The sequence below is a fragment of the Myotis davidii genome, unplaced genomic scaffold (genome assembly GCF_000327345.1).
Source record: "Myotis davidii unplaced genomic scaffold, ASM32734v1 scaffold875, whole genome shotgun sequence".
NCBI classification, from domain to species: Eukaryota; Metazoa; Chordata; class Mammalia; order Chiroptera; family Vespertilionidae; genus Myotis; species Myotis davidii.
The window spans coordinates 162459-181047 of NW_006286244.1; the positions used below are offsets into that span (position 1 = coordinate 162459).

General features: G+C 39.7%; 1 protein-coding gene across 1 annotated transcript in view; it reads left to right on the forward strand.

The window, feature by feature from the left end:
• LOC102763575 (potassium channel subfamily T member 2) overlaps nt 1-18589 on the forward strand; it is a 126675-nt gene that overhangs the window by 69254 nt on the left and 38832 nt on the right. Inside the window, 5 exon segments of the mRNA XM_006757659.2 lie at nt 5605-5785; nt 7080-7244; nt 9030-9166; nt 10134-10197; nt 11466-11574. Coding sequence (XP_006757722.1) covers nt 5605-5785; nt 7080-7244; nt 9030-9166; nt 10134-10197; nt 11466-11574 — 656 coding nt within the window.

Here is an 18589-nt window from a genome sequence, read left to right on the forward strand (position 1 = left end):
CCATGAATAATAGCAAAAACGAACATTCTCTCCCATCTACAAGCATTATGATAGCAGTGCCCATAGGCTGAGGAGTCTGATGCATTTACTAAGACTGATCAGCAGATGCTTTTATTTTATTCACATTAATTAGTGGTGAAAGGAGATGAAATGTAATAAACTAATGTAACGTCATTTTGCTAAAAGAAATGTACTCTATAGGACTGGCAAGGGACAATGTGGAGTCCCTTTAATTGAAGTATTTGATATGAGAAAGACCACATATCACTCTCCTAATGCTGGCATAGTCATATTTAATGTCTATCTCATTCCCTGGGCGATCTTTTTTTTCATTATGTGAGTGAAAAAAGGAGATTTAAAATTCTACAAATTAAGATGTTAGCTCATGTTAATGGAAAAATGTTTTGTTAAAACAAGACTGAAAAAAACGAATTTCACTTTAAATCGGTGCTTTATTTCAAAGGACAATTAGAAATGAAATGCTTGTTATGATCTAGATCATGGTTCGATGTATTGAGTGCAAAGGAGGCCATAATCCTTTTTAAAATTAATGTGGTTATGATGTTTGCCTGTGTTAGCACAGTTGTTTTTTTTTTTTTTAACTAAAATTATCTTTAGTGAGCTTTAACCGTGTCCCAGTTAACAAAAACAGAATGAAACTTTATTTTTTAAACGAGATACCACTGGAGCCTTTCTTCCCAGATGGCCCGCTCAGTGTGGGGATGTACATTTTAAATAACTGCAGTGCTTAGGAGGCACTGTGCCCTGTTCTCTCCGGGGCTCTGTGAGCCAGCGCTCAGGATGGATGCTGTGGGCCTGTATTTATAAACTGTATTTTGCTACATGTGCTCAAAATTCAGATTCATAGAAACTCAGTATAAGGCCAAAGCATGATGAGTCAGGCATAATGAATCTTATGGACCTATGGCTAGAATAGTCGATCATTCCAGAATCCTTACTTATGGGCCCGTAAGCAGTATTCAATTGAGATTAAGGGTAGAAACGGAACCCTTTCAAAATGCGGCTTTTTAAAATTATGTCTTTTCATCTCCATTAAAAAAATAAAGACTTCAGGGCCAGACAGTTTCACTATTACATTTCTTCAGGGGACAGTTAATCTAGGACAGTATAAGCTACGGTGCGGACAAGGTACAATGTTATCCACCTTGTTTAATGATTAAGCTAAACTGTGATTCTAACACACTCAGGCAGAGTGCCCAGTATGAGCTAATGTCTTCATCGCTGTCTGCAAAACCCTAATCTTCTGAGAACTTTGGCAGATATGTTCGGTTAAACCTATAAAAATTCCACTCTCCGAGTTGCGATGAATCTTAACTCATTAAAAACATCAGAGAAGTCTTTGCTAAAGAAAATATGCTTAACCCAGAGTTGCCAAATGGATTCGACTGCAGAACTTTGTGTCTGGTTAGCATCTTTGGCCAAATTGGCTTTTCACCGAACATGTATTGAGACAGAGAACTACAGACCGGGATGCCTTTAAAAAGATGGATATAAAAATCCTACAGTAATAAACTGCCAACTAAAATCTAAAGTGCATTTTCATTAAAAAAACAAAACAGACAGCAAGCAAGCAAAAGAGTACTTACTAACTAGTAATTACCGCAAAGGTAGATTAGGAGTGGGTCGATATTACTTTCTCATTTATATATTTATTTGTCTTTGTAATAAGTGCATCTTACTATTTTTCTTTGGAATTGAAAATATTGGGAGTGTAACAAAATTACCACCAAGTAGGGTTTATCCACAGAGTGCAAGAATGGCTTATTATGGGTATATGTCTATTAATCAAATACATTATTGCAATGGATTGCACCTGCATCCCTTAGGAATGACATACCCCCCAAATGAAATAATTCTCACTCCTTTCCACCAGCAAAAGTGTCCTAATATCTGTGACCTCATATCATTATTATTTGTTGCCTTTATCCCCGACATCAGTAGGTCGTATTGGAAGATCAACAAATATTGGTTGAAAACCAAATAAAACCTTATACAGTACCTCTCATGAGCTGTATTTGTTCCTTATGGTTCTATTGGCATAGTCAACCTCTTATCCGTTCTGATTGTATGAGATGGTTTAACATTCCCAGGGACCTTGCTCTCTGTTTCTAAGTATCCTTTGGTGATGGTCAAGGTCAGAGTGCGCCCTGAAGAACGTACTGGGCCCCCTGGCATGTTGTCCTCTGGGCTGCATAGTCGAAATGCATGTCCCCGCTGCTGTAGGCAGACTTGCTGGAGTACCCAACTGTCTAGTCCCTAAAGGTTGTTTTTTTATTTCTGTGACCGGTGATCTTTAAGACAAACATTGTCACATGGGTATTGTTACGTTAAGGCAGAAATGGCTTTGTGAATTAGTTTTGGAAGTGCACTGCAAGTTCAATATTGTGAGTATCAACCACAATTATGCACCAAAAAACAAAGCAAAACACATAAGTCTGTGCATGGCAGGAATTCCCCAAAATGCACAGAAAATCTAAAAAAGTAGATGTATTTAATTGTGATGGTACAAAAAATTAAATACCTATTTAAACTGAAGTATGAGTGTATGTGAAAAAATAATACACAAAGGGAAAATTTTATTGGGATCCCTCCCCTAATGTTAGTATTTTAACATTTAAATTCAACTATTACTATGGAGTGTTACACTTAGTAGTTGCGTAGGTTCGTGAGCGACATAAACCATAAATATATGCATGTGTGATACACATATATGCAGTCTTTTATGTAATTAGCACGGACATGTTTCATTCTAGCAATCTCAGCGATAAGCAGCTCTTTGAGCGATAAGCAAAAACAAGTTATTGATCTGCTATTGACATTTGGGCCTGGAAATAGAACTTTACTGAGAATTAGCTGTCAGTTCCCGTAAGTGACGGGCGTGAACCCTGAAAGGTCACTCTGGTCAGCATGCCGGGTCTGTGTAAATAGCTGAAGCTCTGAGTTGACACTGCACGTGGCCTGAGCCCCCAGTGCCGGCCTGTATTCCCACTCCCACCCCCGCGGAGACGCAGGTTTGAGCAAAGTCTAGACGGGATGACGGCGACGCATTAACCCGTGGCTGATTTTCTGCAGTTAAAAGCCATTAGTAAACCCACAGCCAAGAGGAACCACCTGCAGTGTCCTCTTTGCTGCTCTTTCTCCCAAGTCCCCGGGTCTGCGGTCAAGTTGAAAACAAAGGCTTTGTAATATTTTCTTAATGTAATATTTTTGTGTCGAGATTCGATCCTTAGATTTGCCTCATTGTTTGTGTGCTTCTATATCTATCTATCTATCTATCTATCTATCTATCTATCTATCTATCTATCTATGCAGGGGCTGGGATATAAAGAACAAAATTGCCACCGATTTTTAACACCTATTGCTTTTAAAACAAACATTTTTTCTTATGTGAAATTTGCAGGTATATTTACAATAGAGGAACTAAAGAAAAATTATTTTTACTTGCCACGTTTCATTTTAAAGTCAACCACTTTAGTAGTAGTATTATAAAAGGGAGGTCAAAATCATTCACTTCAAGTATAGACTGGAGTGCACATACAGTACAATGCTTGGCCGTAGTAGTAGTAGTAGTAGTAGTATTATAAAAGGGAGGTCACAATCATTCACTTCAGGCATAGACTGGAGTGCACATACAGTACAATGCTTGGCCCTAATAAGCCATCAGGAAATGTATGTGTATGAATAAATATGACTTTTACGATATTACGTTACTCATTATGACATATTTAAGTAAAAATTTTTAACACCTATTGCTTTTAAAACAAACATTTTTTCTTATGTGAAATTTGCAGGTATATTTACAATAGAGGAACTAAAGAAAAATTATTTTTACTTGCCACGTTTCATTTTAAAGTCAACCACTACCAATGAATCTGAGTAACTTTTATGCCTATTAACTAAACAAAGTGTTACATAGAGCATGGTGTGATACTTACTGGTTTATTTTTTCTATCTTAAACTGCAGATTATATTAATTTCAAATGTTTGGGCATGGGATATAGGATAATCAACAAAAATATTGTTACAATTAGATATACATTAATACCAAGTATTTTAAGTAAGCTTTAAAAAATATGTTACTGCCTAGTCACAAAACAATATTAAATCCCACTAGTATAAGATTTAAAGGTAAGAGAGTGTTTACTAATATCCACCAGTTATGATTATTTAAATTCTACATGACTAAGTTCTTCTGCCACTTTCAATTCAGGATATAATTTAAATAGCTGAACTTGGTGTTTGACTGAAAAAAAAAGTGTTTCTGTTTTAGACAAGACAAAATAGGATATTTTCATTATGAATGGGCTCCTGTATGTGAGCCTTTCTGGGATGTAGTTTATCAGAAAATCTGTGCACATCATTAAAATCACTTCTGGGTACAAATACAAAATAGTAATTAGCTGCAATTCATCAATTATGGTCAGGAAGAAGAGGCGGTTTTCATTTAATAATGACTCCGAGGACATCTGGGGATGGAAAAGATAGCGATCCATTATGAATGGGCTCCTGTATGTGAGCCTTTCTGGGATGTATTTTATCAGAAAATCTGTGCACATCATTAAAATCACTTCTGGGTACAAATACAAAATAGTAACATTAGCTGCATCATCAATTATGGTCAGGAAGAAGAGGCGGTTTTCATTTAATAATGACTCCGAGGACATCTGGGGATGGAAAAGATAGCGATCTATATTAAAAATGGATAATCATCATGGAATAGCTTCAGACTTTATATATATGTCATGTGGTAGCATCCTCAGTTCTAGGAAAAATAGCTCATACACAAGTGAATAATGTTTATTCATGATGCAAATCAAGGGTATTTCATTGCTACAACTGTCTTAGCCTCAAGAATAAGGTGATGGCGAAGCAATAAACTATGAATCTACCTGTCCTAAAGAAATACTTTTTTTTTTAAGGCTGTTGATCTGTATTGCTGAATTGTCCTACAAAGACCTTTTTTGGGGGTGTTTTTTAAAAATATATTTGTATTGATTTCAGAGAGGAAGGGAGAGGGAGAGAGAGAGAAACATCAGTGATGAGAGAATCAATGACCGGCTGCCTCCTGCACGCCCCACACTGGCGATCGAGCCTGCAACCCGGGCCTGTGCCCTTATCAGGAATCGAACCATGACTTCCTGGTTCATAGACTGATGCTCAACCACTGAGCCATGCCGGCTGGGCAGTTTAATGAGTTCTGTGGGTTTGTTTTTTTTTAAGAAAGCAATAAAGTAAATACAAGTACTAGAGCAAGAATAAAAGAATAAAGAAAGGGCTTGCTTTTGATGAGCCAAACTATGGCAGTTTCGTTCTTAAAAGTGTGGAAGAGTAAAATCTAATTTTAAAATTTAAGTTGGGAAGATAACAGAAAGTGTTGTCTTACTTCAAAATAACAGCATATCTGGTTAAGTTAGAAAAAAAAAAACCCTTAAAAATTATGTTTTCGTAAGGAAAAATGTACACTATAAGATCCCCGCCATTAAGGGGCTCCATGAAATGGGCTTTGGCTTTCAAATGAACGATGGTGAGAAGCAATGTGCCGGATGCGAATGTTCTCATCTTCATGCGCGTCTGTGTCTCCAGCATCTGTGGGATCCAGCATCTGGAGCGGATCGGGAAGAAGCTCAACCTCTTCGACTCCCTTTACTTCTGCATCGTGACCTTCTCGACGGTGGGCTTTGGGGATGTCACTCCTGAAACCTGGTCCTCCAAGCTCTTTGTCGTGGCTATGATCTGTGTGGCCCTTGTGGTCCTCCCCATACAGGTAAATGTCACCATGAAGGATTTTGTCGAAGTGTGTGAAGTCTTATAAAACCAAGTCTTTATTAATCTAATATATTGATGCGTGCTCTTATTACCTGTAGCAAATTAACTAAATCCGGCTCAGAACAGCCTTTTGACAGTAAGTTAGAAACAGAGGGTTTCCCCCCTTCATGCACAACTCAGAGCTCACACTTCATTTCAGTTCTTCAAGATGTTCCTTTTATGTACAGGGCAGTTATCTGCATTAATGACAAGTTAATGATGACACAGTTTTTAATCATAGAATGAGAGATCAAGAAAGCAGACATGTGAAGGGTTGGTTTCTCTTGTTTCTCGAAGTCATCTAAAAGCCAAACATCATAAGGAATAAAAATTGATTACATATGCAGAGTGCCCCCCCCCAAATGTATACACACTTTGAATAATTATTTATTCCAATGGGTTAGATATGAAAAGAAAAAAAAAACCATCAATTCAGCTATCAGCTGTTAAAGTGTGTATACATTTCCTGAAAAGAAAAAAAACCCATCAATTCAGCTATCAGCTGCTAAAGTGTCTATACATTTCGGGGGGACTCCCTGGATTTGGCAACTAAAATAAAATCTGAAGAGGATGTATAGCTATTATGCAGCATTTTGAGGACTGGATAAGGTTCTGGCAAAGGGACATATAAAAGGAGACGACAGATAAATAGATACAATCTCTTACTCTTTCCTACAATGAGCTTTGGGTGGGCAGGCTAGAAACAGGAAATGAGAAACACACGTTGAACTTGAACATTCCATTACAAACCTTGGCCACGTGTCTCTACTAGTAAATATACTTTAGGTAGATCCAGAAATGACCTTCCCACTCCTCTCCACGCACAGTGGCCTTCCTTCCTGATGGCCCTCCCAACACCTTCCACTTCCCCTACATGCCAGCTACTATCCAACTGTGGCCTCCTGTGTTGTGTGGTTAGGGTATCCCATTGCATGAGATTCGGGGTGAACTTGACAGAGAATGTGGAGGAAATGCCAATGAGACTTTTCCCTTAGACTCAGCCCCTGGCAGACACGGGCTGAGTCATGCTCTATTGGACATAATCCAGAGGCACTCACCTCCTAACGCCCTGTCGCGATTAGCCTCCTCGGTAGCAACCGTGTGAGAAGTGTGTTGTTGAAGGGAACACATAATTGGGATCTGGATGGGTTCCATCCATGAAACGGAGGACACCTAACTGACAATGGGCGGGCGGCACGAGTTTCCCTCTCACACCCCGTGTTTTTCCTTCGTATGTGGACAACGCGCTCCAGTTTGAGCAGCTGGCCTACTTGTGGATGGAGAGGCAGAAGTCGGGTGGGAACTACAGTCGACACAGAGCTCAAACGGAAAAGCATGTTGTCCTGTGTGTCAGTTCACTGAAGATCGACCTACTTATGGACTTTTTAAACGAGTTCTACGCCCACCCGAGACTGCAGGTACGTTTCAGTCCTATTGTGCATGCTGCTGGATCCTACCCACTAACAGATTGTCAACGTCAATCGACGGATGGTGCATCCTGCCTTCCGGGGGACTTGTGTTAGGCACTCAGATTTAGAAAGTGTAAAGGAAGGACTACAAATATAACCAGGAACACAGAAAAAGATGTGGAAGGAATACACGATATTTTAGTTTGCTTCTGCGTCTACACTAACAGACAGATGGGATTATGTTAGTGCTACAAGGAAAGGTTTTCTTTGAACTAGCCTGATTGATATTTTTCTTCCTTGGATAATGCATCAGTGATATTTTTGTGGAACAGTGAAACTGAACACAAAGTCTAATAAAACAATGAACAAATCCTTTCAATGCCATCTGCTCACTTGAACCTGTCAGTTTCATCAAGTGTTGCTGATGGAAACATGGAAAACTAGAAGTTCTGATTTTTCTTTTGTTTCCTGGCGTGTAACTAGGCCCTACTCATAGTAGCAATACGTGACCAAAAATCAGACAATAACTCGTTGAATTAAGAACATGAAATCAGAAAAAACTCTTCATTTGTCTATGCAGATAAAACGCTCAGATACTTCTTACTCTTGGCACAGGACTGGGCCAATGTCAAAGGTGGTAATCTCTGCTGCTTAAAGATTTAGTTCCATCTAAACAGCAAAGAACTACCTGAATGTCTTTGATCTCAAACACGTTAATTACTCTGTCGGTATTATCAGTATTTTCCCTTCAGTAAATTTGTGTCAAAAGGTTGGACCATTCTGAGATCCAAACAGTACTGAGTATATCTAATTACCTCTCCCTGCAATAAAGATTTTTTCGTGAATAATTGTACTTTTGAAATACAATTCTTATATATAAAAATCTTATTTATAGGTGATACCTAATTTATACAATACCTTTTGTTTTTATATAAATTAATTTGAATATTTGGGAGAAACTCCCTATGTGTTGTTGTTTTTTTATTTTCATATTAAATAATTTCAGGTTTGCTCATTATAACCTTTGAAGAAAATCTATTTGGGGGGAAATTTGGATCCCTGGTAATTTACTGATATTACCCTAATATCAATATGGAGAATTCTTAAAACTCTAAAAAAATTTTACTAGATATATTTTAGAGTGATAAAATGATGACTGTTTCCCAGAGAAATGTAATCCCTATAGATCAGTTGTTTGAAGCCATTTCATTATGAATAGTGCCTTTATATCTTCTCCAAAGGACTACTATTTTGAAATATTTTGATCTCAAACATGTTAATTACTTTGTCCGTATTATCAGTATTTTTACCAATCTTTAGCCATTCAACAATCAGAAATTTGTCAGTATCATCAGTTCACAACAGTACCAAACGACAGAAATCACCATCACAGCTTTTATCCTGAAAGTAAATATTTGAAGTCTGAATGGACACTAATTACTTTTGCCTGATATGCTATGTATTAATTTAGAATCAGCCTAAAACGGAAAACTTCAGAGGCTGGAAATGTGTGCTGCATACAAGTATTTTTTCTTCCTGGTGCTAGTAAGACTGAAAAAGATCAGGAGGAATGCGTTGATTTATGAGATTTATACATCAGAGCTGTTTATTTTAGTCTTGTGTGATTTGGCACATGCCCCGGCGTTAAGATGCAAGCTTTCATTTATGAGCTAGAGCGCATTCCCAGTTGATCATCTTCCGGAATATTCTGTGCTCTTAGATATTCCGTGCGCCTGTGCGGTATAACCAAGGGCATGTTTGCTTCTACCCCATCGCCCTCGCTCTTCTGAACAGGATTATTACGTGGTGATTCTGTGCCCCACGGAAATGGACGTGCAAGTCCGGAGGGTGCTGCAGATCCCCATGTGGTCGCAGAGAGTCATCTACCTTCAAGGTTCCGCCCTGAAAGACCAGGATCTGCTGAGAGCAAAGTAGGTAGCCCTCCCTCCCTATCACTTTCCACCTGCGGGGCTTGATAATTCTCTCCTCCAGTTTCTAGCCATGTTCAGTGTTGCAAGATAAAGTTTCAGTATCTTTGAAGACGGAGTTTTGCCTTAGTCCCGCCGCTGGTCAAATGCAAAACTAAAAAATACAAAATTAATGTGTTTGCTCCCGGAGATTAGACTAATCTCCAAATCCCTGACACGGTGTTTATTCTGTGAGGAAAAATCTTGGGCTCAATATTAGGTGACACGTCAGTTCAAGTCAACGTTTAATTTTTAAAGCGGGAGGAGGGCAGTGAAGGAGCCAGAGGAGATTCCTAGCAGAGGTGGGTCTGTTGATGTTTCCTGTTGCTTTTAAAGTTTTAAATACATCCTCCTGCTCATCCTGGAATTGTAAGGATGCATTTAACAAAACCAGTTCTTACCAGAGGCGAATTCATGTGGACAGGAGTTAAGGTCCTACGACACCTTATCAACGTTATAACAAAATGGCATGGAACGAAATCAGGTTATTCAAGGACATGCTGTATATGGAAAAATATATAATTACTAGAGGCCTGATGCACGAAATTCGTGCGAGTAGGCCTTCGTGGCCCTGGCTGCCTCGCACGCCACGGCCCCGCCCCCTGCCCACTGGTTATTCTGGAAGGTTGTTCTGCTGTCCGGTCTAATTAGCAATATTAGCTTTTTATTATATAGGATAACAGAGAATAAAATGTGACTTTTCTTATTACGTCTCTCATTATAAACTGGTGAGTTATAGAGCCAATTCCATAGTTATTTTATTCACCATCGAATACAGTCATGATCTTGAAACCCAGCTTTCACTGAGGGATGCTCAGAGTTTGTTCATTTAGTTTGTGTGCATTGGAGAAAGCATCGACATTCTACTTTTCAGACGATAAATAAATGGCTATTCAGTGTGTGGTCATTTCGCTTTTCTGTCTGCTTTCAGGATGGACGATGCGGAGGCCTGCTTCATTCTGAGCAGCCGCTGTGAGGTGGACAGGACGTCCTCTGTAAGTTTCTAAAATCTCTGCCAGTCATTTTTTCTTTTCACCTTAGAAGATTTTTTAAAAATTTGATTATTTTTGATCTGCTGGCACTAAATCCTAGTGACATCACAATGTCCCTAAAAAAGAAGAAAATACCTCAAAACTATCTTTACTACAATAGAGGTTTAGTTGGATCATTACCAGTGTCAACAAAAGTCTTTTGAAGTTGTCTGTACTAATACTTGGGTTTTCTGTTGATCAGAATGAAATGCATCAGATATTCACAAACTAGACCATTTTTGCATGACCTGGTCCCAGTGATCAATCCTATATGCTGCTTCCCGCCCCACCTCCCTAAAACTTTCAAAGTCAGCTGTATATTACAGTATCTGTTACCAGTCATGACATCTTTTGGATAACTAGTTATTGGACATTTGCTAACTGCACTAACTATTCTCTCCTATGTTGATCTATTTATTGACACATTCAGATAAAGTTTACACATCTTATTTCATTTAGCTTCAAATATACATGAGATTCATTGATATATTTCTTTTTTAAAAAATATATTTTTACTGATGTCAGAGAGGAAGGGAGAGAGAGAGATAGAAACATCCATGATGAGAGAGAATCATGGATCGGCTGTCTCCTGTATGCCTACCCACGGCGGATCACGCCCACAACCTGGGCTTGTGCCCTTGACGGGAATGGAACCTGGGACCCTTCAGTCCGAAGGCTGACACTCTATCCACTGAGCCAAACCAGCTAGGGCTGATATAATTCTCTGTATCTTTCTTAGACCTGAGCATTCAGCAACACTCCACTAGACAGCTCCCCAGTGGCCCCATTCACACCCAGATTAAAGTCCTTCGCCATCTCAACCACAGCCTGAGGGATTTTTGCAGCCTTTGCCTACAAGATTATGAAGGCTACGATGCCACTAGACCAGTGGTCGGCAAACCCATTAGTCAACAGAGCCAAATACCAACAGTACAACGATTGGAATTTCTTTTGAGAGCCAAATTTTTTAAACTGAAACTATATAGGTAGGTACATTGTTATTCACTTAATTAGGGTCCTCCTAAGGCTTAGGAAGAGCCACACTCAAGGGGCCAGAGAGCCGCCTGTGGCTCGCGAGCCGCAGTTTGCTGACCACGGCTCTAGACGATAGGAATTTTTCCGCTGTTGCAGCCTGATGGGCCCACCACTGTCTATGCGGGCCATCGCTGGCAGGGGCCTGCATCATACATTCCCCGGCGTATTTCATGCCGTTGCGATTTTGATCTTTTCAGGACCACCAGACGATCTTGAGAGCGTGGGCTGTAAAGGACTTTGCTCCCAACTGCCCTTTGTATGTCCAGATTCTGAAGCCCGAGAATAAATTCCACATCAAATTCGCCGGTAAGTTGAGTCTCGGAGGAGACCCTCTGAGTGCGCTCAGACTCCCACTGTGATGGTGACGGGGAGGAGTCTGGAGGTAGTGGCAACCTGTGATATTCCTGTCTCTACAGGACACAAGGGTTTCCTTTTGTCGGCGTCTGCTGTACGAGATAATTTATTCGCTTGTAACGGTGACAAGATAATGTGTTGGGGCGAGGCTTTACTTTGATATATAATTTGGTGATTTAGCAGCTGAAGTTTCTGGGTCCTTATTATGCCTGAATAGATGAGCAGTGATAGTTTGCGCTTAATATAGACACAGGCTCCACAGGTTCTATCTGTTCATTTATACTTACACTCACCCTCGCTATAGCTTACTTAATACACATGTAAATTTACCATGGAATTTGGGGGAAGATTTCAAAAACAGTTCTAGAGAGGGACACATGAGTTTTTTAGAGAGAGACACAGGAGTTTGTTTTATGGAGTCACTGTTTTTAAAATAATTATTCTCATGAGATTATATTTTGTTAGGAACTTAAATAGTAAAATGGTATTTGATCTTTTTCTTCAATGCTTCTTTAGGAGCTAATTTTGATCAAGGCAATAATATACATTTTTTTCTTTTTCATTCTTATATTAGTATCAGTTATTTTTTTTTATTTTCTTTTTAAAGATTTACTGAACTTACTGGGGTGACATTGGTTAATAAAAATCAGATAGGTTTCGGGGGTACAGTTCTATAACACATCATCTGTATACTGTGTGCTCACCACCCAAAGTCAGGTCTCCTTCCATCACCATCTATCTCCCCTTTACTCTCTCCTACCCCTCCCACCCCCTTTTCCTCCTGGTCATCACCAGCCAGTTGTCTGTCTATGCGGTTTCTTTGTTTTTGTTTATCCCTTCACCTTTTTCACCCAGACCCCCAAGCCCTCCCCCCTGACAGTTGTCAGTCCGTTCTCTGTATCCATGAGTCTGTGTAACTTGTTGGTTTTATATTATATTCCACCTGAATAATCTAAAGCTTCAAAGCCATTAAAATGTAAATCATGTTAACGGTGGTAGCAAAATGCATCTCCTTCAGGTGCTCACATATCTTAGTAAAACGCTTACCAAATACACGATTTCAGTGAAAAATTATACACACTTTTAAATGCTCATAAGAAAGCCACGGAATTATTGCTATGGGATTTGCTCTTTTATCTTTGAGCTTTGTGACGAATGACATCATTTTTTCTAAAAATGTACAGCATGCAACTTCAACCAGTGGCTCTGGACTCTGGCTGCATTTTAGTCTCTTCGGGAGGTTTTTTTAAAGTGCTAATTCAGGAGACTCGGATTTAAATGGTTAGAGTTGGTGCCAGGGTTCCTTTAAGCCTGTTTCCTAAATTGAAAATTAAAGAATAATAGCATCTCCTTTGTAGAAGATTTTGTAAGATTAAAGTAATCCATCTATTTCCTGTTACACATGCGATTAGCATTCAGGAGAATGCCAACGCTTTATCCAAAAGACCTTTGCAACTAATGCCGTGTCATTATTATGATTTGGCTAAGGGAATATTTTTGCAAAATTTTCATCATGCCGAAGATGACTTGCTATGATAAGATGTTTAGGAAGGCAGTAATGAGGTAGCACCAAAAATAAAGATTTGATTCTGAGAGCCACCGCTAAAGATTTAGCTGGACAAATCCGTATCCTGTGAGCCCCTCCCCCCTCCTGCTAAATGGCCATAACATATATGAGGCCTCTATTGCATTGGTTGGGATTAGCAGTAAGGATGAAAGAAATAATGTCTGAAACATGTTAGGTGTTTACTAAGTGGATATTGAATTTGTTGTGATTTTAAAAATGTTATAACTAAAAATCAGAACAGACTTGAGTTTTCCCTCCTTCTTGCAACCCATTGATCTACCTGCTCTCAACTGAGAGGTCAAAATCACGGAAATCGTTCACTCCCACAAACAAGAAATCACAGAGACTGTTTGCACTGATTCTCTTTCACATTCTCCATTATTTTGATAAACTAATTGAAACACAGGAATACTTAAAAATTCCATCCCCAATAGTGTATCTCAGTATTTCTTGCTTATGGCATCTTCTGGACTTCCTTCTCATCTGTATTCTTTGGTGGCGGAGATGAGCGGATCTCAGAGGGGCTCCTTCTCTATTATGAGAAGAGGAAAGCATCCTGGTTTCCTTGAAATGCCCCTAAGAGCAGGTTAGGGTGATGCGTGAGACTCTTAATGAAAAGCCCTGAGTGAACTTAGCAAAAGGGACTGTCCTCTCCAGTTAGTCAGCTGAATCTAAAAGAAGTTCGTTGTTTGCCTCCTACTCGGATAAAATTACTCAAAAATCAGTGGGAGCTGAATCTATATTTTGTGAGTAAATTAATTGCTAAATTTAGGTTGTCTCTTCTCAGCACCCCCTCCCCAAGTAAAGTGTCGTGCCATCTGTGAATATTCACTTATCTTTTTATCAGCACATTTCCTTTCCACTAGTGTGTCCTCCGAAAAGCTCCCACTTCATTTGAACAGATGGAAGCAGATGTGAAAATCAAATTGGTACATGTGCCTCCACCAGCAGGAGGAAAGAATGTAAAGACCAAGTTGCAAACGAGTGGACATTTCCCATGGATTTTACTTTCCATGCTTTGATTCGAGTATTTCATAGGCAACAGAATGTGAATTATAGTTCATGAATGAAGGGAAGAATAGTAGCGTGTTGACTGAATGTGATATTTCCGATTTCTTGACTAAAACATGTCCGGAAGAATGAATCATTATTGTAGAATAGTAGGAGTTAGTTTGGGAAATTAAAAAAAAAAATCAGTTGCAATAAAGTAAAAAGGAGAGGCAGAAGTAAATACTTTTTAACGTTAGTCACTGGCAATATTGTATAAAGATTTATCTGATAGTGAGCAGTCATCGTTACCATTATAAAAACAGTATTGTCTAAAACCCACATACATGTACACACGGGTGTACGCGCACACGCGCACACACACACACACACACATACACATACACACATACATACACACACCCATCCTGGAGAAATGATTTGCTGGAAAATGAAGATCTTGTCTCAATTTAGCCACCGTCTACTTTGTACTGTAACACCACACATTCTAATGCCTCACTTTTTCCTGCCCAAGAAAGAGTGGAAAATATTTCCAAGCGATATAAATATTGGAAGTGATCTTAGCTGTTTCTAAATAACATATGTGTGTGCAAGGCTTGACTTTCACCAAATGGTGAGGTGCGAGTTTTTCCTGCTGCACGATTTCTTCATTCCCCATAGAACACCCACAGAGACATTTCAAACTCCCTCCTCACCATTAATTCTCACTGAACATGTTAATATAACAAGAAGTGTCACTGGTGCCAAGTTCATCTTTAAGTCATCAAGCTATTCTGTTGCCCAGCCTGCATGGCTCAGTGGTTGAGCGTTGACCTATGAACCAGGAGGTCACGGTTCAATTCCCGGTCAGGGCCCATGCCCAGGTTGCGGGCTCCATCCCCAGTGTGGGGCGTGCAGGAGGCAGCTGATCCATGATTCTCTCTCACAATTGACGTTTCTATCTGTCTCTCCCTCTCCCTTCCTCTCTGAAATCAATAAAAGATATATATTAAAATAATTAATAAATCATCAAGCTATTCTTATAATAATTCATAGGGACTGAAACGGAAGACTCAGCACTGGCGACCTCCTCTCTCCTTCTTGAGAATGTTAGCTCATCAGCTTCCAATAGGGAATGGATTCAGGGCAGTTTAAGAAGTGGGAGCTCTCTGTCCACTTAAGTCCATAAAAATGCCAAGATTCTCCTACTTCTCTAATTTTTAAAAAAAAAATATATATTTTATTGATTTTTTACAGAGAGGAAGGGAGAGCGATAGAGTCAGAAACATCGATGAGAGAGAAACACCGATCAGCCGCCTCCTGCACAGCTCCTACTGGGGATGTGCCTGCAACCAAGGTACATGCCCTTGACGGGAATCGAACCCGGGACCCTTCTGTCCGCAGGCTGATGCTCTATCCACTGAGCCACACCGGCCACGGCTCTAATTTTTTTTTTTAATACTCGTACACTTTCTTCACCTGTCAATGAACACATTCTTAATTATTTTTACAATCTGAGTTGAAGCATCACCTCCCTGGCGATGCCTTTCTTGATGCCCGCAGGCCCGGGAGGCACCCTTCCGTCTGCTTCTAGAGGATCCGCAGTATTTCCTGAGCACATTCATCCCAGCGTGTCTGCTCCTGCTAAGTCTTCTCCAGATCTTTCAAAGCCCCTTCGAGTCAGGGACTCCAATCATTTCCGTGCAGCTCCATGTGTTTCGTGTGTGACTGACAAGTAACAAAACTGATTTCAAGGTCAAGCTTGGCCGCCTTCCTCCCCAGCTCTCTCCCTAAGTGACGGGAGTTTGGGGAACATGGTCGTTGTATATTTTCAGGCATCAGTTCACTTTCGTGACTGTTTGCACTGTGTGTCTGTGTGGCAGCAAGTGGGAACCTTGAAAGAGGCTTCCGGAGGGGAAACCCACGAGAATGTCACTTATTCTGATGCGCTTGGCTAATCAGCTTTGGCATTTTGTAGAGAGTTTGAATCTAAACTAACAATGGATTTGGGGTAGTTATTTCTGAACATCTGATTTCTTATCTGAAAGTTGTTTAACATGATATATGCCAGTGAGGTTTAATTATACAGATATATATATATATATACATACACACACACACACACACGTACACATACATATACACACACACACATATAGCCATAAATATATGTAAATATATATCGTGAAGCTTAATAATATTTATATATACATATACATATGCACATGCATATGCATATACATATACTGGTACATATACATATATCTGCATCATTTAACATAAAAGGAAGAATATTGCTTGGTATTATTATGATGTTACTATTCAGATGATTCAATAACTATATCATTAACTCTCAGAATATTGATACCTATCATGAACTACTAAGGAAAGAACACTTTAGGTTAGAACCTAATAGAAATAGACTTCTCAGGGAAATTATTTTTCATAAAAGATTATGGCTGCTGTTTTTTTAAGGTGTATAAAAAGAGAATAATGATATTAAAACTGTTGTTCTAGAATTCAGGGGAAAAAATCCCCCTTTGGAGCATTTAATTAGCTTGACACATCTAAAAACATTACAGCATTAAAATAGTACAAGAACCCAAGCGATTTGAAACACAGAAAATTGCTTCGTATCCTCAGTGTGAGTGAGCTGACATAAATCTGTTGTGAGCATGTTGCCAGCCTCTCACAGGGCTGAATTCTATATATTCAATAAGCATTCTTACAGGGAGGTCTGTGAGACTAAATGACTTACCGTTTTCTTAAGTCTGTTCTGAGCCTGTTCGTGGATGTGAGGCTCCCATCTGAGAACAGGCCAGCGTCTCTGATGTATGTATGGGCAGGTACACGCACGCACGCGTGCCCACCCAAGCACAACACCCCCACCCTTTGGGCGTTTTATTGCTGGAAGCAACAGGATCACACTCAAGCTCAATTGTTAGAGATGATCTATTGTCCTCTAAGAAAAAGCAGCAATTTTGGTAGACAGCTGCCCACTCAGGCTTATAAACAGAGTCTAATCAGCAAACAACATCTGAGAGATTTTCTAACACCAATTGTTCAGGCGGGCTTTATAACCGAACTTTCCCCCAAGAAATAAAAACAAAAACAATCCGTTTAAAAACTGGCCCTGCTCTGCATGGCTGTTTAAAGGTTTTTTGATTTTTCTGTAAATCAACACCCAGGACAGGGCTGGTTTAGGGCACTGTCCACGGCTGCTCGCTGCCTTCCGAGGGCTGTTACCTAGCAACTGCATGGCAGAAGCTTCTAGTCCTTTAAATCACCCAGGAGCTCAGAACACGCTGTGAGGCCGACTTAAAAAAACAAAACAAAAAACCTGACTATCTAGAATGTAATTAACAATTTTATTTTCCATAAAGCTCCAGGGACTTGGAGAAGAGGTGACTCATATCTACCTATAAGCGTGCATCCATAATTGTCACTGCTTATCTTAAAAGCTGTTACATGAAAAATAATAAAAATGATAAGAAACAAGAAACCAAGAATCTCAAATATTGCCAACACCTCTTAATTTTTTCTTTTTAATCCTCACCCGAGGATGTTTTTTCCATTGATTTTTAGAGAGAGCGGAAGGGAGGGGGGAAAGATGGAGAAACATTGATGTGAGAGAGACCCATTGATTGATCGCCTCCAACTGAGGTTCGTGCCCTTGACTGGGATCGAACCTGAGACTCTTCAGTCTGCGGGCTGACACGCTATCCACTGAGCCAAACCAGCTAGGGTCCGATACCTCTTTTAATAATTACTTTCCAAGACTTTATGCTGTGTGACTATGACTTTGCTCAATCGATACTGTTTTCAATCAGTACTATTTTATTTCGTACAGTTGAGTTGTCAGAACTGAAGGAGACGTTGAAGTCTCTGGTTTCTTGTCCAGGCTTACCCGCTAACCTACCTCATCTCCCCCATCGTACAGATGGGGCAGAGGAAAATGAAATACTTTGCCAAAGGCTTTAACAGCAATTATTTTATTAAAGACAGAACTGTGGTGAGACACCTCCCCTTCCCTCTCAATCACTAACTCATAGTCTAGTACTCTTTTCAAAAAATTTTATTTTTCACTTACGGTTTATATTCAACATTATTTTGTACTAGAGGCCCAGTGCACAAAAATTTGTGCAGGAGTAGGCCTTCCTTCCCCCAGCTGCCGATACGGGCTTCCTTCTGGCACCTGGAACCTGGGCTTCCCTCATAGCCCTGGCTTCGCCCGGAAGGATGTCCGGAAGGACGTCCGGTCTAATTAGTATATTATGCTTTTATTATTATAGATTAGTTTCAAGGTAATACAGCACAGTAGTTAGACAATCATATACTTTACAAAGTTGGCCCCCTGATATTTCCAGTCCTCACCCAGAACCACACATAGTTATCACAATATTATTGACTCTG